This window comes from Branchiostoma lanceolatum, chromosome 8 (genome assembly GCF_035083965.1).
Source record: "Branchiostoma lanceolatum isolate klBraLanc5 chromosome 8, klBraLanc5.hap2, whole genome shotgun sequence".
NCBI lineage: Eukaryota > Metazoa > Chordata > Leptocardii > Amphioxiformes > Branchiostomatidae > Branchiostoma > Branchiostoma lanceolatum.
This window is the reverse complement of record NC_089729.1, coordinates 21,645,452-21,672,516: the sequence shown is the minus strand read 5'-3', so window position 1 is coordinate 21,672,516 and position 27,065 is coordinate 21,645,452. Positions and strand designations below refer to the sequence as shown.

At 40.6% G+C, this 27,065-nt stretch overlaps 1 protein-coding gene across 2 annotated transcripts; it reads left to right on the top strand.

Moving 5' to 3' along the window:
• The first annotated feature begins 3,016 nt into the window (after positions 1 to 3,016).
• LOC136440469 (RNA demethylase ALKBH5-like) lies at positions 3,017 to 26,436 on the top strand. Of its 2 annotated transcripts, XM_066436517.1 has the most exons (4): positions 3,101 to 3,873; positions 19,999 to 20,079; positions 22,576 to 22,688; positions 24,035 to 26,436. In XM_066436517.1, exons 1-4 carry the CDS (start codon positions 3,143 to 3,145, stop codon positions 24,244 to 24,246), a joined length of 1,137 nt encoding a protein of 378 aa, XP_066292614.1. In that variant the 5' UTR covers positions 3,101 to 3,142; the 3' UTR covers positions 24,247 to 26,436. The 2 variants fall into 2 exon arrangements, with proteins under 2 accessions (XP_066292615.1, XP_066292614.1); XM_066436518.1 differs by lacking the exons at positions 22,576 to 22,688; positions 24,035 to 26,436 and adding an exon at positions 20,576 to 21,199 and having other exon boundaries at positions 3,017 to 3,873.
• Positions 26,437 to 27,065: the final 629 nt, after the last annotated feature.

The window sequence follows — 27,065 nt, the reverse complement described above, 5'->3', positions numbered from 1 at the left end:
AATGACTTAGAACAGCTTATTAGGCCGTTCTACGTCGTTTTCAATGCAAATCCGCTTTTTCCCAGCCAAAAAATTTCAAAGTGATAATTTGGCCCCAAACCCCTGTTTTAAGGCCTATTTCGACGTTTTGGAGCGAAATACGGCCTTTGCCGGTAAAATTTCATCTTGGCTTTTTTTCTCGCCAAACCGCTCGGAATCGCTTGCAAATGACTTAGAACAGCTTATTAGGCCGTTCTACGTCGTTTTCAATGCAAATCCGCTTTTTCCCAGCCAAAAAATTTCAAAGTGATAATTTGGCTCCAAACCCCTGTTTTAAGGCCTATTTCGACGTTTTGGAGCGAAATACGGCCTTTGCCGGTAAAATTTCATCTTGGCTTTTTTTCTCGCCAAACCGCTCGGAATCGCTTGCAAATGACTTAGAACAGCTTATTAGGCCGTTCTACGTCGTTTTCAATGCAAATCCGCTTTTTCCCAGCCAAAAAATTTCAAAGTGATAATTTGGCTCCAAACCCCTGTTTTAAGGCCTATTTCGACGTTTTGGAGCGAAATACGGCCTTTGCCGGTAAAATTTCATCTTGGCTTTTTTTCTCGCCAAACCGCTCGGAATCGCTTGCAAATGACTTAGAACAGCTTATTAGGCCGTTCTACGTCGTTTTCAATGCAAATCCGCTTTTTCCCAGCCAAAAAATTTCAAAGTGATAATTTGGCTCCAAACCCCTGTTTTAAGGCCTATTTCGACGTTTTGGAGCGAAATACGGCCTTTGCCGGTAAAATTTCATCTTGGCTTTTTTTCTCGCCAAACCGCTCGGAATCGCTTGCAAATGACTTAGAACAGCTTATTAGGCCGTTCTACGTCGTTTTCAATGCAAATCCGCTTTTTCCCAGCCAAAAAATTTCAAAGTGATAATTTCGCTCCAAGCCTCTTTTTTAAGGCCTATTTCTTTGATTCGACTATGCAAAGTTGATTGATATCAATTTCTATGCAACATCTGATTTTTCAAAGCCGTCACACCAAAAAATGGAACCTCGCCACCTGTGCAGCTTATATCCGAAGAGGTCGCTTTCCCATGACCCTGTAGTAACAGATACGCTGAGAGAAATCCTGCAGCTGACAGCTGACCTTGATCTTGATCAAAGTTTGCAGTACTTTAGCAGTCAAAATGGTGAATATACATTGAAATATTAAATTTGTAAAAACAGACATATCCACATTAACATTAAGCACTGCCTTGAAATTACTGGCATCGCTAAAAATGACCGGGGAACAGAGGTGCTTCAGGAATGGGTCAAGGTGACACCATGGTTACCCTTGACCCCATGGTTACTAAGATATTCTGGAAGGGGGAACCCCTCATCTCACAGGACCGTATAGTCTCAATAGGGGAAGTTCCGTTTGATAGGATAGTGGGAGGAAATATTGCTGTAAAGACTAAAATGTTGTTCTTGACAACAGAACGAAACTAACAGGAATGTGAGACGGAATGTGTGTATATAATCAAGTTTTCTTTCTCTGGTTGTGATCTTTAAAAGAGCACAATAACCCCTTTAAAAAAGTTGCTTGAACAAGTTGAAATAAAAAGAATCTTGAGTTTCCGTCGATGGCTGGACACTATTGTAAACTAATATTTCTGCGGTCGTCATCTATAAACGAACACAATAACACAATGGTACCAAATATGACTGTTTCGAAAATCAGACTGAACTTCAGAATTTGAAGTTTTCCAGCACCTTTACAGACGCCTATTGCTACGACAAAAAATTAGCTACGATGGCTATTGGGAGATTGGAATATTTCCCAGGAAAATTATACGATTGTAGGTAGGAGCAAGGTTAGAGTGGGAAATGTCACTTCCCTGCTCCATTTTCACTGAAGTTGCCGCCAGAAGGCTCCATTCTCGCACAGGGGGTTCCCTTTTTTATGTTCAATTTCGGACTGGGGCGATTTTAGGCAAAAATCCATTTTAGTGTTTTTTTACTGGCCCATTTTACATGAGCATGTCACTGGAAGAGTCCATTGTCGCAGGTGGGGGATTTGAAAAAAATACAATTTCGGACTGGGTGATTATGCAAAAGTCAATTTAGTGGAATAGTTTTTTTAACTAGTTATTGAACTAACGTTAGAGGTGCTGACAGAACTTCATTCTCGAATGAAAATGGCTTTTTAGAAATTCAATTTCGGAACAGCCCGTTTTGCATGGGGAGGGAGATGAAGCGAAGACGCCGTAGTTTGCAAATGTTACCTTTCTATTTATGTTCATTTTCCCCTCATGCCTCATGAGATAACGTTACACTAAAACGCAAACCTGTCCATATTTGTTGAGCAAACAAATATTTTACTCTAGTTCTTTGCGTTCTATGCTGGCTTATTTGCATACTAACTTGCGGGACGCAAGTTGATACGTAAATGAACCAGATTTTACACGTTTTGCGTTTTTCGTCGTTTATTAATGGTGGAAATGTGACAAAATGACGGGAATATGTTGGAAATAAGTAACAAATAAGTTACAAACGTGAATCTAAGTGTAGATCTTTCAAATTTTTGTTATTTGTAGTTTTTGCCCACCAGATTCTACAATATGCCCCTTTAAGGCTTATTTCGCCGTTCTGAGGCCTAATACGGCGTTTGCCGCCGGTAAAAATCCATCTTGGCTTTTTTTCTCGCCAAACCGCGCGGAATCGTTTGATTATGACTTAGAACAGCCTTTTAGGCTGTTTTCCGTCGTTTCCAATGCAAATCCGATTATTCCCAGACAAAAAAATGAAATGTTATGGCTGACCTTGTCCATGTTGTTGTTATAGTTAATGATCGACCCCCCCAAATCCTAACCTTTCACCCTGACTAATACGTCATGAATAAACAGTCCATTTTACAGCAGTATGGACTCCGGGTGTCTCAATCTTTAGCTCCTTTAATAGAAACTTCTTATAAACGCGCTATTAAAGGACATAACAGACCTAACAGTGCTACGTTGGTACTTTCCTTGCAGTGAAGCAAGATCAACCCAGACACCTTCGCTAATATGCCACACTTATTATGGTCTTCTGTGCATTTAGCCCTTCTGGGCAGGAATATGCAATAAAGACTATTATTATTATTGTAGTTTGCACATGCGCACAGTGATTGTTTTGTAGGACTTCCAAGATGGCGGAGGGCATCACTGATCTGCGTGAGAAGCTGCAAAATAGATACCGTCTGCCGCAGAGAATCACCATGCAGGGCAGTCGGAAGCGTCGGCGGAGTGCAGACGACTTGGAGTTTCAGCAGAACAGGCCCGAGACCGGGATAAGCGACAGGTCCGGCAGACAGAAGGACTTCACTTCGCCACCGAAGGATCGACACGAAGAGCTGCGCAGAATCCACAGGGGCATCCGTCAGCGCATTCTTTTTACACACGAGGAATGTGAGAAAATTGAGGAAAAGATCGAGGAAATCATTCGGCGAGCAGACAGGGGGTGCTACAAGGAACACACTGTTGACAGAGCACCGCTAAGAGTCAAGTACTTCTTTGGCGAGGGCTACACGTACGGGTCCCAGTTGGAGAGGAAGGGGCCCGGCATGGAGAGACTGTACTCAAAAGGCGACGTTGACGAAATCCCGGATTGGATCTTCAAAATGGTGGTCAGTAGGTTGGTTGAAGCCAAGATCGTACCAGAAGGTTTTGTGAACAGCGCCGTTATCAACTGTTACTTGCCGGGAGGCTGCATTGTGTCGCACATCGACCCGCCCCACATCTTCGCCCGGCCCATTGTGTCCGTGTCCTTCTTCAGCGACAGTGCCCTGTGCTTCGGCTGCAAGTTCAGCTTCAAGCCCATCCGGGTTTCCAAGCCCGTCTTGTGTCTTCCTGTAGCCAGAGGCTGCTGCACGGTACTCAGGTGTGACCGCTCATGTATATTTACCTGTTTTACCTGTTTTACTTTTAGAACAAACTACTAGTATTTATCTATCAGATAATGTGTTTTAGAGGATCATGGTAGTGGTTGGGAAAAATTATGAATCGAAGTTGAAGTATGCAACTATAGTTCCAACTTCCACGACCTCGCACCTTCATCAAATGATTTTAATTCATGACTGACCTAGTGTTTCTCTTGCTTGTGGAAATAAGGTCCTCATTTGCACGAATCATATCAGTTAATCATTTTCTCCACCCAAATAACAGAAGTATAACTATAAGAGGCTATTCCAGCATATTATCGTCAATTATGAAAATGGTGTCCTCATTAGCATTATTTATATTTAACGATGTTCACATAACAAAACTTCCAAATGCCACAAGTATGAACTTTTAGGTCTTAATTAGCAGATTTTTAATCTTACAACATTCCTCTCTTTCTCAGTTACAAACGTCACGCATTTAATCATGCAAATAAGGTCTACATTAGTGCTGCGTACTGGTACTGTACCATAAAAATGGATTCTGTACAGGTCCAAAATACCGGATCATGAAGTACCGGTACTGTACCGAAATAGATTTACACCAAGTATGTGCTTATTTTGTGACTGATCTCCTAACCTCATGGCCTCATGCACCATCAAATGTGACCAAAGTGACACCTTGGAACAGCGTAACTAATATGCAACAAATCATTCAGGCATGCCAAGTCTGAGGAGTTTTGATAGCAAGGCCAAGGGAGTTTGGCAGTAGAAAACCTAGTTATGTTCTTTGAATAAAGATACTGACAAGTTGAAAACACTTTACTCTCATCTCCCAAATAAACATACCCCCCCCCCCGGAATAAACATACCCCCTGGAAATTAACCAAATTTTCAGATAAACTGTGTCCATGCTACTTCTGTCCAAGGGAAAAATGATAAGCATTTATGCCTGTCTGAGGACCATACCAATAAAGTGAATAAATATTGAACAGAATAACTGTACACATTGTTGAAAAATTGGGTCAACATTTTAGACCATGAACAGAAAATTACAATATAGTGAAGATATGGTCATCACAGGTTAAGTTATTAACTTATTTGTAAAAGCCATAGAGAAAAGGAAGAATTATACAAGGTATATGATGTAACTTTTTTTCTTTCCCAACTTGCCATTTATCTTCTATGCATTGCATATAAAAACATAGATTTGTAAATATTACATGAGACCTTGTCGGCGTAGCCCCTCTAAAGATTGGTAATTCCATTATCAGTGATAGCGAGAAAAAAGCAGAGGCACTCAGTTCACAGTTTAAAAGTGTGTTCACAGAGGAAGACACAACAAACATGCCAAGTCTCGGACAGCCCTGTACCCCTCCCATGGAACACATAGTGATTTCCCCTAAGGCTGCACCAAGTAATTTTTATGGATGACGTCCTTTGGAGACCCTAAATCTAATGCGAGAGCGCGAAAAAAAAACAAGAAGGGCCGAAAAAAACAAGATGCCTAGATTTGAAATATAATAGTCGACGACACATGTTAGGACACAAATTGAATGAGAGTGTGACAGGTTTCTATCCACAGAACAGACGGACCAGCCCAGGATCTCGGTTCACACTCCTTTTATTCCACTCATGAACAATCCGGCCACTTTTCAGAACTCTCAGATAACATATGCCCCCGGTCACTGACACCGGACCTCTCCCCAGTTCTGGGCGAGATGGGGGTGACACTCAAGATGGGGGTGACACTCATCATGACAGAGAGAACACAGTGTAACAACTAACAATTCTTTTATTCATCATGAAAACAGCAATAATTTTCAGTTGAAGTTGAACAACAGTTGTTGTCCTGTCCTGTTTCTTTCCATATCCCATTGATTTTGCAGGCCTGCAGAAACATAGTATATCAAAAAGGCAAAATTAGTTGCTGATTAACTCTTCGCATGCATTACTACATTTCTATTTATGCTTTAGAAATTCTAATGAATAATAGCAATCATTGAAGAGCCAAATATGGATAAAAAATGATAGGAAAAAAACCCCACATATTTCCCCAACAAGTATAAATACAACCAGAAACGAATAAATGATCATTATCCATGCAGAATACATGAATGCATTCAGTCTTACACTGCCCCTTCCCAGATTATAATTTTTTCGTACATGGTACTTGATCCAAAACAGACTAAAGAACGGAACTTTTCATACCTCAAAAACAGACTTGGCCTAGAAGATTCAGTTGTGGCAGCTGTCTTGTCGACCTCCATGCGGATGAAACACCCGAACTGCTTGGTTGCCTGCCCCACCTGCAGGCCGGACTAAACTTCAATGCCTCTCCCGATCTTCTTCCCGAATGCACTGTAGCTGATCTTGACAAGACTTGCTTAAAATTGTACGGCCGAAACTCACTGGCTCGCCGCGACGAGTCTCTCGTACAGTTGCGCGAACGTCAGCTCGGTGGAAAAATCTGCACTGCTGACAGGATGATCCTGTCAGCAGTAGAAAAAAATGCACTACTGACAGGATCATCCTGTCAGTAATGCAGATATTTCCACTTATGACAGGATCGTCCTATCAGCAGTGTAATTTTTTCTACTGCTGACAGGATCATCCTGTCAGCAGCCACTTCCTTATTATGCATTTCGCGTGACGAGTTTTACGTTAATCTTACGATTTGTGGCACTGTCGTGACTCTTTGGTCAAAGTTACAGGAATTTCTTGGGTTTTTTTTCTGGGAACAGACCAAAATCAATGCGCGCGCGGACGTCATCCATAAAAATTACTTGGTGCAGCCTAATGGTGTCGAAAAAATGCTCCAAGGTCTCAATCCATCTAAAGCATCTGGTCCAGACCAAATACCTCCTTGGTTCCTCAAAATGACAGCAACCGAAATAGCACCTGTGTTAACCAATATTTTCCAACACTCGTTAGACACAGGAGAAATTCCCAAAGACTGGAGGGATGCAAATATATGTGCCATTTTTAAAAAGGGAGATAGAGCTGTCCCCGGCAACTACCGACCTGTGTCACTGACCTGTATATCCTGCAAACTACTTGAACACATTATTCATAGTCATGTCATGAAACACTTAGAAAGTTTCAACATATTGACTGACTACCAACATGGATTCAGAGCAAAGCGATCCACAGAAACACAGCTTATATTGACAGCTCACGACATAGCTGGCGCACTGAACAGTAAAAAACAGGTAGATCTAGCAATTCTTGATTTTACTAAAGCTTTCGATAAAGTCCCACATAGCAGACTCATCACAAAACTAGAGCACTACGGAATTCAAGGCACCACACTAAATTGGTTGAAGGCTTTCTTGACCAATAGGGAACAGACGGTAGTGGTAGAAGGCAAGGCCTCAGCTCCAGTTAGAGTTGCGTCAGGCGTACCACAGGGAACCGTTCTGGGACCGTTACTCTTCCTCCTGTACATAAATGACTTACCAGACGAGCTTGATTCAAATGTGAGGTTATTTGCCGATGACTGCCTGTTATATATAGAGTTGTCCATACAGAGTGATTCACAGCTTTTGCAAGAAGATTTGAACACACTCGAAGAATGGCAAACCAAATGGCTCATGCAGTTTAATCCGGAAAAATGTTACATCATGCACATAACAAACAAACGAAACCCAATTGTAACCACCTACCAGTTCTGTGGACAGGCTCTAGCAACAGCAAAGAGCCACCCGTACCTAGGCATTACATTAACAACGGGGCTAAAGTGGAATACCCATATCAACAAAGTAACAACTAAGGCTAAACAGACATTGGGAGTGATCAAACGTAATTTGTGGGCATGCCCAGCAAAGGTAAAATCACTTGCATACACGTCTCTAGTAAGACCTAACCTTGAATATGCTGCAACAGTCTGGGATGCATACACAAAGAAGGATATAGATAAACTGGAGAGGGTGCAGAACCAAGCTGCCAGATTCTGCACGAACAACTATAAAAGGGGCGCTAGTGTAACAAAAATGAAAGCAGATCTGCAATGGATGTCACTTGAGGACAGGAGAACAATGTCAAGACTTTGCATGATGTACAAAATGACTAATAAACTTGTGGACGTACCGACTGATAAGTATCTAATGTTAGCTCAGAAGAGGACCAGAAATAGTCATGCTTTTAATACTAAGTAGCTTTAAAGAACGGCTGCAGTCAGATATGCAAAGACTAGGTGTAACAGACCGTTCGGTGTAATATGACCAGCTGCTGCCGCGCCGCGTGCCTGCGAAGCTGGTGTGTTACGCCTAATGGCGGTTATACCGGCTATATAGATACAGATACAGATGCCACAAACTATTGTGTTGTGTCAAGGACATTATCATGTAATACCAAGGACAATAGTATATAATGTTCTGGTTTTTGTTGTTGTTATCCAAATAATTTGAAATTCAAAAATTACTCTTGTATGTAGAAAACAAGAGTCCGTAGGACACAATTTTCCGTGAAGTATTTATAGTTTGCACATTGTTGGTGAGGTGTTTGTTAAATTTCCTTTACTAGTGACCTGCTCAGGTTTAAGATAAATGCATGAAATGGATCTTGATGTCAGGTGGGAAATTACAGACAATTACTATCCTGGTTTATTTGGTTGTAGATAGGGATGGGCCATTTTACTGGATAATTGTTAATGATGGCCGCAGACTTTAATGGTTTGGTCCATATTTTATGTCATATCTTTATCATGAAGCACTATTTCTCGATTAGAACCTTCAGTCCTATATCATTTTGTGATACTTTAAATAGTACCTGTGCAGCAACGGAATCGTGGGTTGTATGTGGAGCCAGGTTTGAAAAGTGCATTTTTGATAAGCGGTAATTAAAGAATTAAAAGTATTGACCCACACAAATTGCATCTCTGCACAGTCCAAGTAGTGTTTTAGAGCAAGTAAAGATAAAGTGTTTATTCATCTTTTTCTTTCAATACAGGAGAGGTCAACCTGCTAAAAGTACGTTTTTACAGCATGGCACAGATGGCATCTAGGAATTCCGGGAAAAGTCACAAATTTAGATATAGATGGCCTCTTTTGAAGATTATCAACGAACCATTCAGCCTTACAACTAAGATGTTTCAGAAATCACCAATATGCAGTAAATTCTCTTTCCACAATTTATTATTGTAGGAATGTCTGATCTATAGCTATCAACCTGTTTGCAATAAAAAAGGCTAATTTGTATTATCGCAACATTTCACGAAGGTCAAAGGTCACAATCCGGTGAACCGCCCGGAAGTGACACTGGCCCCGGCCTGCGCGCACTTTTCTGAGAGATTTATCTCAACAATCTTTCATCCCCTGCGTAAACGTTTTTAAATTGTCACAGCCTCCGTATTACAAACTACAAGTGTGAGAATTTTGAAGGTCCAGAGATATCCCATTTTCACACTATGCGTAAAAGTGCACCGTCCGTCTCGTGCCCAAATTAGTATGCGACCTGCGACAGGACACGGCATACTTAATACACAGACTGGAGCTCACTCTGCACATGTTCGCAGCGAAAACTCACAATTCCCGTTGCCGCATTGGTACGTAACTTGGTATATCGCTAACTAGGTTGCGTGTGGTGATGCACGTTGTCTATTTTACAATGTTACAGTGTCTATACGATCATAGCAAGTAGGAAATCTTCGTACCCCGTATCTGCCGGAAGTATTGCAGTCAAGCGTAACGGGTTATAACATGGTCGCTATGGCAGGACAGTGGCCCTTGCCATTAATTATAGGGGTGCAATTACGATATTGTATTGACGATTAAAGTAGTTACAGTGTAAAAGAGACATTGTGCATCACCACGCCGAACCAGGCAAACGATATGCCAAGTTACACACCAGTGCGACGACGGGATCGTGAGTTATAGCTGCGGACGCGCAAACAAAAGCACTTCCAATACTCCCAGAAGGAGGTATTCCTCCTTCCCGGAGTTAAAACATTCATTTAGAGAAACTAAATTGTCAACAAATTTGTGAGAAACCTCAGCCTTACGATGTTGCCACATTTTAACCACAGGGTTCTTATATTACACTTGAAAGAGTGAGCTAGACAGTAGCTGGCACTGAAGATAGAAAGGGGCGGGGCTAACAAAGCTACATGATGTTCTTAGAAAGTTGCAACATTCTTTCTGTAGAGGGGTGATCTTTTTAGAGCATTTTTAAGTGATAATAATGGTGACTAGATTGCAATTCAATTTTATGTATAGACTTTAAGGTCTCATTCATGAGTTTTTCCTCCCCATAGGATTACATGTTATAATACATGTTTTACATGCGCGTTCGTAATGAAGATATAGAAAATGTGCCAATGTTTTTCATTCCATGTTGAGAACATTTACTCTGGATAATGTAAAAAAATTGACAACATTTTCACTACATACAATCTCTTTCTATAGCAATTACAAACTGCACTTGGCTACACACCCAAAAAGCCACTTTCCAGCTGCAATCGCATGACCGCATTACACATGATGCCCGGGCTGTGTACCTCCGACCTCCCGCGCGGCTGCCGAACTTTGCTTGCTAATTTCTTCAGTTACAAACAAGCTTTCATCAGTTTGACGCTTGAGATCAGCTGGGCTAGCTAAAAGGGAATTTCCCACCGATATAGACACACGTTCATGCAGCCGTTCATTTTTTGGGGCACGGACTCTTTTAGGGTACCCACTCGGAGTAATACAGGAATGAGACCTTCATCATCATCATCATATCGGGCAGCTTGCCCGGACTAGGGTTGCTCTTTCTCTCCAGGCAACACGGTCCGCCATAAGTTGGTCTAGATGTTCAGACCTCGCTCCTACATCCCCAGCAAGTTGGTCTATGTAGGTCCTTCGGGGTCGCCCGACAGAGGAACGCCCATGAGTTGGCGCCCAGAGTAGGAGTTCGCTTACTAGCTCTTCTTTGTTTCTGTAGCTGTGTCCTGCAAATGAGACCTTAATATTGAAATTCTCTTTGTAAAAATACAAAACACGTTTCTGACCAAGGCAAAGGAGTTTTATTTGTAAGTTTTCCTGTTTGTGGTAGGATTGAAATGTTTTGATATATTTTGAAAGACATTATACAATTTTTTATGCTAAGACACAGATTTTTTTGTGGTGTTGTTTTTATATTTTCATTTTGGGAAAGACTATCTCACGTGAGTAGAGAAATTTACATGCGTTAAATGTTACTGTGCGCCGCTGGCATGTTTCTTTTCTGATCAGCGTGCTTTGATTTATGATGTAAACAGAGACCAAGTTGTTTATAAAAAAAATTTCAAAACGTCAGTGTGGTGTCTTATTTTCTCCCAATAACAACGTTGACTTTGTGGTGTCCATAGAGATCGACTGATACGTTAGGATTTCACAAAGGGCGGGTCATAGCGGCAGGGAAATCAACGCCGCTTGGCCAAAAAATAGCAAATTATGAGCAAAAGTGCCGGGGAAATATGGGGAGCAAAACCCAAACTTTAAATTTTAAGGGGATCCCAGGTTAGTAAAACTCTGATTTTCAGAAAAACAATAAATGTACCGTCCAAAATAAGAACGTACTGGGTGGATTTTGAGGCTGAAAAAAATAAACGTACCGGTACGTTTATTTGGGAGATGAGAGTATGTATGTTTCTGTCATTATTGAAGAAGTTCAGAAAAACACATCTAATTTTTCAAATTGTTCAGGTACAGGAACAGGTCCGGACCTGTACCTAAAGTGCTAAACCTCTGTACCGATACATGTACCTGTACCTGATGTTACGTTTAGGTACGCAGCACTAGTCTACATTAGTTGCCATGACTCAGGAATCAGGAGACTCCTGTGCCCAGTATACGGGAAACCTTGTCTCTGCATCCGTCAGGCGATCCTACCCGCGGTCGGGCTGGAACCTCGGGTGATACGGAATACCCTGTGTGGTATTTTATATTTATCGCTTCAATTTTTCATACATGCTTTATCATAGTTTATGGTATTCAACTTTGAAAATGTGGATATCTTCGTATCATTTTTTTTCGCCCGTGTGCACTAAAGTTGGAGTCTGCAGAGGATGTCATCCATAAGACTTACTTGCTGAGGCCTGATAAATGTATTATTACTAATATCATAACAATGTCAGCCTTTTTTACATGCTCTGGTCTTGATTTTTTGTTGGTAGAGAGCTTGTGATGTACGAAATACTGTAAATCATGATTTTTTAACTGGGATTTTATTATAATTTATAGCGGCTTTAGCGGTTGCTGTTCAACCACTATATTTTCATCGCGTTATATTTTGATCACTCTTCTGTCCCCCTCCCTCTTGCCCCGACGCTGTTCAGTAACTACGTAGTACACAATCACGCTCCATTCATTCGCCATGATACGCACACTTTGTACTAGTCATTCACACAGGAACAAGCAAAGGTGTTCTTCAAGAAATAAAGCATTTATTGTACAAGTTTGTCGTCATTTTTTGTACAAATGCAGTGTGTACTGACGATAGCATACACAAACAAGTATGGCGTTGTTACAGCTTATAATTATTTACACAATGGTACTAGTATGTAGAAATACCATTATCATTTCAAGTTATGATCAAAAAGTTTCTGCATAAAATGTACAAAAACGTTACAGTGTTCACATTGTGCTCTCAGCGTGCAGACAATAGCATAATGAAAATGGCGTCACACAACTTGAACAAAAACAAACGAAGAAACTACGAGAAATGCGATGTTAACCTAAGAATTTCTGAGGCAGAAATACAGTCAAATATTTAGCTTCAAATTTGCAATTGTACAGGCGTTCGTTGCAAGCTACAAATGTGACCGAAATCGGAAATCCAACACAAAGATTTCGCCGCCACCCAAGCGTACAAAAGACAAACAAGATGGCGGCGCAATTTCAAAACTTACGAGTTTGACAAAATCATCGGAATTTCCTGTGGCAAAAATACAGTACTAGTAAATGTCAAAATACAGTAGAATTACAAAAATACAGGCAGAATGTTTAACAGCACCTATCATACCGTCTTGATAGCGTCCCGGATGCCAGTAAGGTCCCAACCCCGGGCAACGACGTTGTGCTTGGCGGCAACACGATCAATGGCTTTTTGAACATTTTGAAGTCCCCGTGCCGGTACGTTCTTTGGTTGTTAACTGTAAACCGCCGGCGCTTGGCGTGCCTATCATTTTATTCATGTTTTTTTCACACCTTTGATCTGTAAACTGCTGACTTTTTCTTGAAGATTTAGTGATAATACTAGTATTCATGTATTTTTTCACACATAAGTCTGTGAATTACAGACACCAGTTTTAAATTTAGCGCCTCGTCCACAACGCTAGAATTAAGTGACGTGACCTACTCCATTTTCCCCAAACCGCTATATTTTCCTGCCGCTATGTTAAAGTGATTTACAGTAAGTGGTTTAGGTTTGGGCCCCCTAGCAGCTTGCTCAGTAACTGCAGGGGCGTTTTTGTAAAAAAATCTTCCAAGGGGAATAACTGAAGAAAGAACTGACAGATTTCCTTGATATTCAGGAGGCAGGTAGCTTAGACAGAGATGTACATGATGAAGTGCAAATTATGCAAATTGGGACTTAATTTACATAATCAATGAGGAAAATCCATATGTGCCGTGTTTTCCATTATAGGACTCAAATACAATATGTAATCATCATCATCATCCACTTGTTTCTGCATCTGCAGTCGTTGAAATATATGTAGTTTATGGCAGGGGGAACATAAACATATAACATCCATTACCATAATACCGCCACGCATACTGCAATTTCTAAAGTGATACTAATTTAGCAAAGGAGCAACTCGTCCTTTTTCCCCGTTACATGTCGATGTTACAGCTTACATGTACCTTTGCCACTTATGCTATGTATGTTTTTTTGTCTCTTGATCTGCTAAAAACGAAATATCGCAATCGTAAGATGTTGTGGAAATGCACCGAGAACGGGCGTGCGCACGGAAGGGGGTTCCATAATACCGGCAGGAAAAAACTCGGCAATTATCTTGTTGTTAGTCACCTTTATAAACCAGCTGTTGTTCCTTTCTTTCGGGGTTGTGAGTTCACTAAACATACAAAGATGTCTGGGGATACAAAAAATCACACGAAAATGGATGTTACTGTTACGAATTTTGATTTACTGTAGCCCATCACAACTGCTATCACGTAAAACTTACGTCTGGCGTTCTACTATGGTTCAGTTCACATAACGGCGGGTCCGTTACTAGTGTAACGGTCGTATGAATTGTTGGTCTTATCCAAAAAATCAAGATCGTAACTAGTCCTGCGTGCCCACCACCCTTCGTAAGTCATATCTTGAGGGTTAAAGTTGACACGGCAGGTCTACTATGCCGCTGGGCGTGAATCAGGAGCAGCTCTCTCGTGAGGTCCGGCGGCGGCATTGCTCGATCCAGTTATGGAATAATCCCAGGTGTGCCATGCAAATAAAGACTTTTCCTTTGACTATTTATCACAGGAGATTTATTGGTTCCTGAGTAAAGCTTTACTACTAATTTTCGCAAATACAAATGGTATTGACGGGGAGTTCCCATTCAAGTTGCGGCGGGACCAAACAATAGTCCTACTATAAACTGTTGTTCCTTGTTGAAAAATTCCTCTATAAATAGCATGCATATAGTGTGATGCATGTAGATGCAAAATATTTCTCAGTACTTTGTAGAAATTACACCCGCCCCTTCAAACTATTGGGGGTGTCCCTGTGGTGTAGTGGCCTGCGCCTTTGTCTCTCACCACATCTGGTTCCAATTACTTGGATCAGAAGGACTGGGGTTCAAGCCCCGGGTAGGACATCTCTGGACAGGAGGCGCATTGAGTCATACCAAAGACTTTATAAAAATGCTACATACTTGTGAAACAGTACATACTTGTGAAACAGTATGGAAGTTAAACACACTTCACTGCCAGTGGACTAGCCCCCTGCTACAGTGATTGCACAACAGTGTGGCCCAGGGCTATGAAACGGAGATGGGCACCGCCCTATACATCAATAATGGTGTGGGAGGATTTTAACTTTTAACTAACCTTCAAACTATTGGTTTCACCGAGATTTTCGTGGGAATTTTCCTGTTACGCAATACGGGGGAGGAGCCAGTCTCGGGCGAAAACAATAAAAATGGTGACGTTCTATTTTGTGCCAGGTCAACCGCAGTTACGGCTAGTAAACAGCTGTTCTTGACAACAGATCACACTTTTACACGAGTTGAAGGCCAGTAAAAAGAACTTTATTTTGCTGTTGTTTAAATAATCGTCTTGAGCTGGAAGTACGAGCGATTATTATATGCAAATCCAGCGAACAACGTGCGATGGCGTGATGATATGTTCTTCCCACGACGCGCTAGCCTGCCATGATAAGGGATCGAAAACATTTGACCTCGTTGTCTTCGAATGCCTCGTTATTGAGACCTTTTTTAGAGTGTATTAAACACCTTGATGTCTGAAGTGTGCATACCTCGGAAATCACTGTTGCTGGGCCAGTAGATCTCATAAAATTCATTAAAATCATTTTTATGGAGGTTTTTTGGGGCATTTTTAGGCAAAAATTACATTTTGGGCTCCTGTGTCCTGGTACTACAAGCAAATGACCTGAAATTCGGTACAAGGGTGCCTTGAACATGCCCATACAGGACTCCAACCACATTTCTGGTGTACATCACTTGAAAATGCCGAGACTTTTGGGTCTATTTTCAGACCAAAAACCGGCCAAAAGTGCTAACGTTACCCCTGTTCCACGTTCTATCTAAGGTTCCGCGTGTTCCATTTGCTGCTGGCCAAAGAATTCATGTTCTATCTAAGGTTCTGCGCATTCCATTTGCTGCTGGCCAAAGAACGTGTGTTCTTTTCAGGTTATCTGAGGTCGTGTTGCAGGAAAACACCCAAGCCTTTGCAGTAAGAAGTTGCTAAACTATGCGGAAGGCTCTTGGCATCTTGCAGAACTTGTAGAGAGATTTTTTTTGCACAGGTGATTTTGGAACAGTCAATTTATGCATGGGGACAGACATTGGCAAAGTATGTTGCTCTCGCAAATGTTGCCTTTCTACATGTAGTTAATATTTCGATTTGCCCAGGTGTTATTTTGGGACAGCCCCCTACTTGCATGAGGAGGAGTATGGGCAAAATATGCTGTATTTGCTCAGGGGCAAATGACAGCCTTTCTTAGTTTCTAGTTGCTTGTTATCTCTATGAAAAATGGAGAACTACTGTAGTCAGCATAACCCAAGAACCTCTCAATGGATTACAATGATATTTGGTATGTGGGCAGGTGTTGGAAAGCCGAAATTCATGGTCGATTTTGGGCCCCGTGGTATGTGACCTTGGTACTCCAGCAGAACTTCGCGTCACCCTAGAACGCGTTATTTTCTAAGATACTGCATTTGCCGGGTCACAAGTTGACCCCTTTGCATGGGTGTACTCTCATCTCCCAAATAAACGTACCGGTACGTTTATTTTTTTCAGCCTCAAAATCCACCCAGTACGTTCTTATTTTGGACAGTACGTTTATTATTTTTTTGAAAATCAGAGTTTTGCTAACCAGGGATCCCATTGAAATTTAAAGTTTGGGTTTTCCTGCCCATATTTCCCCGGCATTTTTGCTCATAATTCCCTATTTTTCGTCCAAGCGGCGTTGATTTCCCTGCCGCTATGACCCGACCTTTGTGAAATCCGGGCGTAACTCGTAACGTATCGGTCGATCTCTATAACACTTCAAAGTCAACGTTGTTATTGGGAGAAAATAAGACGCCACACTGACGTTTTGAAATGCAATTCTTTTTGTATAAACAACTTTGACAGTCTCTGTTTACATCGTAAACTAAAGCACGCTGATCAGAAAAAAATATACATGCCAGCGGCGCACAGTGTTTCAAGTAACGTTTAACGCATGTAAATTTCTTTACTCACCTGAGATACAGTCCTTCCCAAGATGAAAATATAAAAACAACACCACAAAAAAACAGTGTCTTAGCATCAAAAAACTGTGTAATTACTTTCAATGTATATCAAAACATTTCAATCCTACCACAAACATGGAAATTTAGCGCTTGGAGAATCGCCACAGTATTAGTAAAGTGAGTAACGCATTGGACGTCAGTGACTCTGGCTGTGGGAACGTTTTGTCATGCATATGGAAGAGCTCACTTCGAAGAAGGGGAAACAACTCTTTTTTATGTACAAATAAAACTCCTTTGCCTTGGTCAGAAATGTGTTTTGCATTTTTACAAAGAGAATTTTAATATCAAAGTCTATATATAAAATTGAATTGCAATCTAGTCACCGTTATTATCACTTAAAAATGCTTTAGAAAAGATCACCCCTCTACAGAAAGAATACCAGAGCTTTCTAGGAATATGGGTGAAACTTTCTGTTAGCCCCGCCCCTTTCTGTCTGCGGCGCCCTGTGTACATGTCTAGCTCAACTTTTCATGTGTAACATGAGAACCTTGTGCTTTGTGGCCTGAGGTTTCTCACAAATTTGTTGACAATTTAGTTTCTCAAAATTAATGTTTTTTGCTACATACAAGGGTGAGTTATGGATTTTAAATCATTTGGATTGCAACAACAAAAAACAGAATATTATATAATATTGTCCTTGATATAATATCATAATGTCCTTGACACAACACAATAATTTGTGGCATTTAATGTTTACAAATCGTAATGTTTACAAATCTATATTTCTATATGCAATGCATATAAGATAAAAGGCAAGTAGGGAAAGGTTAAAAGTTACATCATATACATGTCATAGTTCTTCCTTTTCTCTATGGCTTTTACAAATAAGTAATAACTTACCTGTGATGACCATATATTCAGGATATTGAAATCTTCTGTTCATGTTCTAAATGTTGATACATTTGTTTAAAAACAAAGAGTAGACTTTGAAAGTGTTGCCCATCCAAGTGAACTGAGCAGTTTGGCGACTACTTGTCGTGTTTTGATTTTATGTCAGTATATACAACAATTTTCCTTGATCACTTGCTTCAAGTTCCAAGTAGAAAATGCATGTATCATGTATATTTTCACTTGTTGAATTTGAAAGCACCGTTGGCCCCCGGTTAGGGTTCATAGCGGAGAACCTATGCCCAATTTTTCAACGTTACTACTATATTTTTTTGAAGTGGAAAGCAAGAAGATGAACAAGATGTGTGCAGTTATTCTGTTCAATATTTATACACTTTACTGGTATGGTCCTCAGACAGGCATAAATGAATAAAGAGAGCCTACAGCTACCTTATCATCTTCTTTCCCTCGGACACAGTTTATCTGTAAATTTGGTTAATTTTCCGGGGGTATGTTTATTCCAGGGGGTACATTTATTAGATTTTGAAAATTTGTCCGGGGGGTATGTTTATTCCGGGGGGTATGTTTATTTGGGAGATGAGAGTAAACAACCGCTGTCGTGCAGCAAAAAGAACTCGGACCTACATAATGTTTAATACTTTATACTTTTTCAAATCTACAGGATTTGCCCAGTACAACCATATATATATGTCTTTCTTTGCAAAATGACAGCGAACGCCATGACTTTCGAAACATTAGCAATTTTTGGGTCAGTTTATTTGTGCTTGTCTTTTTTACAGTTCACTTGGATCCAATTAGCTTTTTATATAGCGTGATAGTCCATTTCTTCACCTTTAAATTGACACCAAAGTCCCTGGTTAATTTCTTGTGGCGGGCCATATGGCCGTAAGATTTGTCACAGACATGCACTAGCTCCTAATAAACTAATTTTACGAACTGTTGGCTGTGAAGTTAACACTGTTTATATAAAAATAGGATTTAAACCTAGTATCCGATCCATGCACAAGTTTTAAAGACGATGCCGACGGGAAATGTGACGCCGCTTGGCCCAAAAATCTGGGTACTTTTATGGATTTTAGCCAAATGATCCAGGAAAATAGGGAAGAAAATCTTTGGAAATCAGTATAGTGGTGCTACGATAGGAGTATAGCGGCGCGGCGCCATTATTCCCTCGTCTGGGGAGGACACTGGTTCATGTTTTGACAAGTGACCCTGACGACCTTCAGAAAGTTATGAATCACCGCTCAAGGTAGCAGAACACAGTTTTAATCCGCGCTCCCCGGGGTCTATGAAGACTGGGTAGAAAGCTGCATGTGAGAGGCATCCATGTGTAAACTGTGCTGTGTGGTGTAGAAATATGTCGGCTTTTAGACTGTAGGATTTGGATAGTGGGCCTTTTCCGCTTTGTGTATAAATGCGCCATCTTGTGCAACCGCCTCACGGGGTCAGGCGGCTGCAGTTCAGTGACCTCTCGCAGAGCGCTGTTTCAAAGTGGGCGTGAGGTGTTGATACGCTGACAGGATTTTTTGTTTTTTTAGTTATTTGTAGGTTGTACCCTAAACTCAAACATATTCGTTTTTCGTAGTTCTCAAGTGCACCGCGCTATGATTTTTATTGCGTCGAAGCTAGTCACCTTGCAGCCCTTAACTATAGAAATCCCCATAGGCCGAAAACTGTGTTTTGCTACCTCAAAGACAAAGAGGCGTGAACACTTCCCCTCACTGGTTGTGTTCACCATGGCAAGTTTGCACATGCAAAATTGTGATAAATGTTATGGGCCTTTTAAGATATCTTTATTTCCATTCTAGACATGTTGTGGCAGCTTACATAAGCAGCTTACATTAGAAAATGCAACATATGTAACTGACAAACAAAGGGACATTGATTTACCCCAACTGCATCAGCAACTTCAAGTTGTACAACAACTTACAAGTGTAGAACATCACCACTACAAAACGAAGTCCACTGTCGCAGATGGTTTCTCTTTGGTCACATTCTCCGTACTCCAGAAGACTCTCCGCCACAGAAAGCCTAAACATTGCCTTCAGTAAAAAAACTCACACCGAGACAAGGGAGGCCCCGCGAGGGGCTCCTAAGCAGCCTTATAGACGATTGTAAACTGTATATGAAAATGAACATTAGAACGGAAACCCATGTACTGAAATATCTACGAAAAAGAGCTAGCAACAAACAGGATTGGGCAAAGATGTACACTGATTTGGTCAAATTGTAATCTAAGCACATAGATATATCTATTTGACCAAGAACAGTTACTAGTATTATTATTATATATCTTCAGTCGATACTGACACATGTAATGTTGATTTTTTTCCCCCTGCAGTGACTATGCAGCAGATGAGATCACACACTGTGTGCGGCCACAGGACATCAAACATCGCAGAGCAGTCATCATTCTCAGACGGTGGGCTGGAGTCATTTCTGTACTACTGGTTGTCCCATGCTGAATCGTCCCGTGGCATTCAATATAGGTTAAGACAGTACTGACTCTGCCAAACCAGTCGGACTTTATTTTTCACTAGCCAAGACTACTAATGTTTTGGCATGTGTAGGTTGAGCACAACAAAGCACTAAGTCTGAGTGGACCCTCATTTGCATAATTAATATGGGAAAGGTTTATTATCTTCGCCGAGTACTTGTACTCGGAGAGGATTATGTTTTCGGTTGAAAAATCTGTTGGGTGGGTCTGAATGTATGTCAGGAGCATAACTCAAGAAAACTTCAATGAATCTTTATGATTTTTAGTAGGTGTGTAGTGGTTGTGTAAAGGAAGGTCAAGTTCGAAAATGGTTTACCTTGCGTTTTTCAATAGTACTGCAGCGGACTTAGCATTTTTTTGTGTTTGTATGTAGGCAAAAAAAGTGACGGAAACGTTGATGGATCTTCATGATTTTTTGCAGGTGTGTAGATGTTGTGGAAACGGAGATCAAGTGCAAAAATGGTTCCCCTGGTATTTTCCGTCGGTACTGCAGCGGGCTTTGTGTGGATGTGAATTTTCTTGTGGACAACATAACTCAAGAAGCTGTTGATGGATGCTTATGATATTTAGTGGATGGGTAGGATTTACCGAAAGGAAGGTCAAGTTCGATAATGGGCCTTCTAGCGGGTACTTAAGGTACTGCAGCAGAGCTTCAAAATTTAGGGGCATATTTTTTGAAAGTGCTATGGTCATGATTTTTGTGTGGTAGATAGTTCATGCCACAGAAAGTAAGTTCTGTAAATTTTGGCCCCCTAGCGGTTTGTTAAGAGCCGCAGTGGGTGTTTTTGTTTTGACATTCGGACATGAATAACTTGAGAATGGGTTGACAGATCGTCGTGATGTTTGGTACGTAGAGAGCTCGGATGGTGCTTTACATAATCAATGATCAATTATACAAATAAGGAGCTAATTTGCATAATTAGTCAGGAAAGTTTGTTAACCCACTGCCTTTCAATGGGACATGGGACAGTGTCAGGTCATGTAAACAGATAGCCTTGCATAAACGTACATGTAGGTCAAATAAATAAACTATTCTCCAAGCAGAGGTGTGGGTCCTGCTGGTTTTTGACGCATTCATGCAGTTTAAGCATTTTTGTTCAACACGGTTGGTGACATAACGAAATAGGGACAAAATAGAAAGCCTGACTAGAAACACCTAAAAACGTGCCAGATTTATTTCATTCATATGTATTGACTGTACTATTTCATCATCACTTTTAACTTTCAACACTGCCATATCGAACCTTTGTGGCCCATATAATATTAACATACTAGTACTCATATTTTTTCATGACCAGTTATAACATATATCAGCACACTCTACACATATACTAGTCCTGTGTCACCAAATGATTTTTAACCCTATCTTAACTGGACTCATTCGCCCAATCATAACGTCCAAATGGTATGGTGCATGATCAAATTTGCAGGGGGTGATAGGCACGTTAATATAAATCACTTTCCATAATAAGCCTTGATTATTTGGCGAAGATAATGTGTTTGTGGAACTCTAGTTTATTTATGGTATATTTGGTGGGAAAATGGATATCTCCTGGACGGTGAATTGTAGGAATTCCATACTCATAATATATGTACCTTATGAAAATACAAAGTCTAATACATACACATCACCCCTAATGGATTGACCTTATTTGCATTGTTTATAAGGAAAAGCTGTAAATGGTTTTCCTTGATGGTTCATGGTAGAAATTTCATGGGGAATACAATCAAACATATGACTTGTCTTATGGTAATAAGCATAAATTACGCTAATTGGACCTAATTTGAATACTGTAAATCACTTTAATGTAATGGCAGGAAAATATATCAGTTGGGGGAAAATGGAGTAGGTCACGGCACTTAATTTTAATGATGGGAACAAATATTACTGTCTCGAATATTATTGATCAGATATTTGCGATTATGAAACTGTTTACTAGCTAAAATTAAGTTACAGTTGACAAATCAAGAATAACAGTATATTTCCCTGATGGAAAATGCTACTGATGTACATTGGAGTGGAGATATAGGTAGCTTTAGGAAAGGTGAATACAACATGATGTGTGTTATGTTAATACTACCTTATTTGCATAATTAATGCAGAAATGTATTCTTTGGTAAATGGAAGAGACTTCATATTTGACGTATAAGTAGCTTGATAACAATGCCACTTTATACTTCTTTAATTAATGGCAGGGAAATATCCTGCATTTTCTAAAAATGTTGCCTTTCTAGTTTGTTCAATTTTCAATCAGTCCACCAACTTTTTTCTGGTCCTGGTTTTTCGGACCGGTCCAGCAAGAAACACTGGTATTGTAATAGATCCAACATACCAGTACCCAGCCCTGTTGCTATTCTAGGTGTACCTGTTGTCATGCTGATTTCTAAAATAAAGATCAAATCACCTTCATGTCCATGCAGTGTTCGTGATGATGCACCCCGCCTGGCACCCAACACAGAGGTCCAGATGGTCCCTGTCAATCATGACAGAGGAGAGGAGAATAGTACAGACGACAGAAGTACATTTCAGTCAGGTACTTATATGTAGAGGGATGTCCCACAGTTGAGCTCTTGGTTCCATTTTCATTGTTGGGTAATAGACCGATCCCAAAGCCACGCCCCCTGTTCGATTTCGAACACCTCCGTCAAAAACAGGGTTTGACGGACCAAACATGGCTGCCGCGGCTAGGTTGAAAATAATGCCACTGACTTCGGTTTAGCTTTTGTGGCGCTGAAACCCTTTCAGAGCGGGCCAAATAAGAATGCTATGTCTACTTTGTTGAAGGCTGTATCCACCGGGTAGAGTTGTTTATGGAGGGAGTAGGTGTAGCTGCGGTGAGAGCGTAATGTTTTTGGTCAATGTTAAAGCGGTATGCGCCGCATAGCTTTCCCTTGTCGGTGGGCATCAGCGCCAAGTTTCTGACAAGCAGCCGACGTACGTGTAAAACAGGGTTCATATATCTGTGACAGGGGTCCCACTGTATTGACTGCATGCATAACAGCTGCATGGTATTTAGTAACTAAGGATTAAAATGCATCCTTTAACTTCCCTGTTCACTTTCAAGTTAACCAGTTTCACACACCAGTAACGGAAGAGACGAAACTCTGCGCTAGCGGACTTTGTAGTAGTCAGCATGTGGTACAAGCTTCCTCTCCTTGAGTGCCCGATCTATTTTCTTTTTAAATTCGTTTTTGTTCTGACCCTACATTAGACCAATACAGTGGAAAGCCTGTCCCAGATATACGTACCCTGCTTTGCACGTGACATCCCTGTCCAACTAGCGCTGTTTTTGACGGAGGTGGGCTAAATAGAACAGGGGGTTCTATGGGTCTTCTATTCGTTCCATATGGTGTTCGACAGGATCGGTCTATTGACCCCGTTGCAGTGAACCTGTCTTAGAAACCAGCCAAAAACCATGTAGTGCGATTCTCCCACGCAGCCTTCTGACTGTGTCAATAATGGACGGAAAGCTTTTCAGTTAGTGTTCTAAATATGTTAGTTTGTCAAGTTTGCATTTCTGGCGGTATAACTGATGTAACATCTAGCACATATCCCTAAATATCCCGTTTTTGAAAAATGGTGAGTTTATATACCCGCGAGTTTATGTTAGCCAACGTTACATGTGCAAACCTGACTGTCAAGGGTACCAGTACCTATAAAATTGTTAGATACAGGTCCTGGCCTGACTGCCAAGGGTACCCGTACCTACATGTATAAAATTGTTAGGTACAGGTGAACATCAAGTGTACCTGAACCTTTAAAAATATTGAAAATTGGTTTTTCAGTAAATAAAAATTATTAGGGCATACCGGTATTTTAAAGGGATCCAAATGATCAGCAAAATGTAACTCTCAATTTTGTACTACTGATAACTTTCAGATTCAAGCTACAGATATGGCAACTTGCACTCAATGAATCGTATCGTGATCAAAGGCCCCAAGCTGGATGTTAACCATGTCAGCCCCCATGGCCCCAGGGAGAAGGTATCCACAGAGAGGCACCAGCCCACTGCTGAACGACAGGTAGTCTCCCATCTCAACACCACCTCTTCACGCCGCAGGGTCAAGTTATATAGGCCTAAACATCAGTAGTTACTGGTTATGTTAAACATACTTACTATACATGATAAAACTGTTCATGTTATCTGGTTAGTCAAAGATGGCTGCGTCATACCATTGTGCATGTATTCTAATAGGGTTATATGTAGATTGAAAAAGTTTTTTGAAATGCTTTAGAATTTTTTTTCTTACTCTGGTAACATTACAGTTTTCAGTCGTTCTAGCAAAGATACGTTAAAACCATGCAGACATTTGTTATGCATGATGGCCACACAGAATCAGTCTAGATTCTTACGTACGGCAACTTCTATGGTAGCTTATCTTAAACTAAACTACGCACAAAAAGTTCGGAAACTTAACTTTGGTCGATCATATCTACGTTGTTTCTTGATCAATTTCAATGATTTATATATCATTGAAAAGCTTTTGTGATTTTCTTTCCCATGATACTTCACTTATTATTGTTGTAAATTAATACAATGAGCACCAGACCTGCTTATGCGAGCGAGTCTCATAAAAAAAGTGCCCAAATTACCCTACTAATGTAAAACGCTCAATTCAGTATTTTGTCTTCTGCTGGTAGCACGTGGCTTTTGTACGAGGGTGATGTGAAACTTGAACCAACAAAACACATTAATATGAAAGCCAAGGGTAGTCTTCATCTAAAAAAAAATGCGTAAAGGAGCCTCAGTTATGATGAGGGTGGCTTAATACTGACTACACAGCCCGGCACATCCTCCTCATGCTTGTCACCAGTTTTGGTATGCGGCCCATGGCTATTCTTCTACAAGGAGTCGTCGCAGGTCGACCAGTGTTGTTCTGTTGATCACAACTGCATGCACAGCTTGCCCAAGCTGATCAGTGATCACAGAGTCTGAGACTGTGTTCAATTGTTGTTGAGATCTGGGCTGCAGGAGGGCCATTCTATCCTCTGTATTCCTGCATAGGTACTGGAGGTGGTCTGAAATGACTCTCACAGACTCATTCTGTATGGACGTGTACTATCATCTTGCAGAATGGCACCCAGTCTCATAATCATATTGCAGAGATAAGGATCTTGGAAATGTGACTGGATGGAGAAAGGTGTCTCTATATCGACACATCGAAATTGCTTAGGATGATTGGCCTGTTTTTTTTTCCGCTGGCAGTTACCGGTAGCGTTGTACTGCCTCACACTATAACACTGACCCCAACAGTCTATCTGTGTAACAGTCAGCATAGGGTTCTCCTAGCCGCCCAAACACTTTAATTTACCCATCCAACAGTCGAAATAAACCTTCTCTTATCTGTAGCTGTGAACATAACATTCCACCACACACTGTTCCATTCACGATTTGGACGACACCACCACTAATGGGTTTGGCGCTGCGCTATAGGTGTTTGACACTATTATGGAAATTTGGGCACTTTTTTTCTACAACCCACTCGCGTAAGCAGGCCTGGTGCTCGCTCCATTAGATTGCAATTATAATGAGTAGGGTATCATAGGAAAGGAAATTACACAGGCTTTCCAACGATATATAATACATTGAAATTGATAAAAAAACAATGGAAATATGATCAATCAAAGTATATGATCAATCAAAGTAAAGTTTCCAAACTTTTTGTGCGTAGTTTAGTTAAAGTCATATTGTTTTACATAGCCAGGGTATATTTTCTTGTTGTAGAGGAAACCTGTTTCAAATTTCCCTCTTCCAAACAGTTCGACAGGTACCTAGATGTATCTTATTGTTTTGTTCCAACTAGCCTCTACCAGGCTCCACAGGTCGCTGGAGAAATAGTAGAAATTCGGTAAATAGACGGATAACATGCCAGAGGAGTTGGCTGGCCAGGGAGTACAGTTTGCAACCTAGGTCGAGGCTAGTTCCAACAAATATGACCCATTTTGTCATTCAACAGTTTTGTTAATACTAGTGCATTATAGAGGTATAACCTTATAGACCTTTTACAAGTAAAAGGCTCTTTTGAGCTAGTACACCAAGTTTAAGAGAGGGATGCAGTGGAAATATTCATATTGATATGGAAAGTGTTCAAAGGAGTCTTCAAGAAAACAAAATGAAGTAGCTGAAATATGCATATTTTAGTCATTTAACTACTAGTAGTGGGTCCCCTGTGGCACAGAGTATGTACTAGTATGTAGAACTTGGCACAGAGTATGTACTACTACTAGTAAGGAAACTTTTCACAAAATACATGTTATACCTGCAAGAAGGTTGACTCTGATGTGTGAGTTTGTGTACTTTGTCTTCTAGATATAAAATTTTTCTGTATTATTCTGTTCTATTTTTGGTCCTCCCTTTTTCAAAACTATCCAAGGCATGCATCAAAGGAGAACATTATGTTTTTCCACAGTCAAACATGTACAAGTGAACACCTTTACAAATGTTATCAGTCCCCTTAGAGGTCCTGGGCAGTTTTGACTGTAATTGACCTAAAATGGATGGAATTTGACATCAAACCTGTGAAATGTTGGTTGATCTTTATGCATTTTCAATATAAGTTTGTGCAGAAACATGACATGGATATGTTAGGCAAATCCACAGACCAGGTACACTATTAACAAAAAAAAATCTGTCAAATAACATCAATGAAGGTTAAACATCCTATACACAGTATTAAGTATTAAGCAGTGTCAGATATTTCATCTTTCAACAGTGATTTGTGGGTGAGTCAGACTACTAGTTGAAGACTTGTTTACATAGTTAAGTTCCAGTTGTCTTCAGAGCCACTCAGTTCACCAATGAAAGATGGTGAATGCTATCTGAATGGAAATCTGTGTTGAAAACCTTATCAATTTGTTATTTCTATTTTGTACAATGAACTGTGAAACAATATACATGTAGGTTAAACAA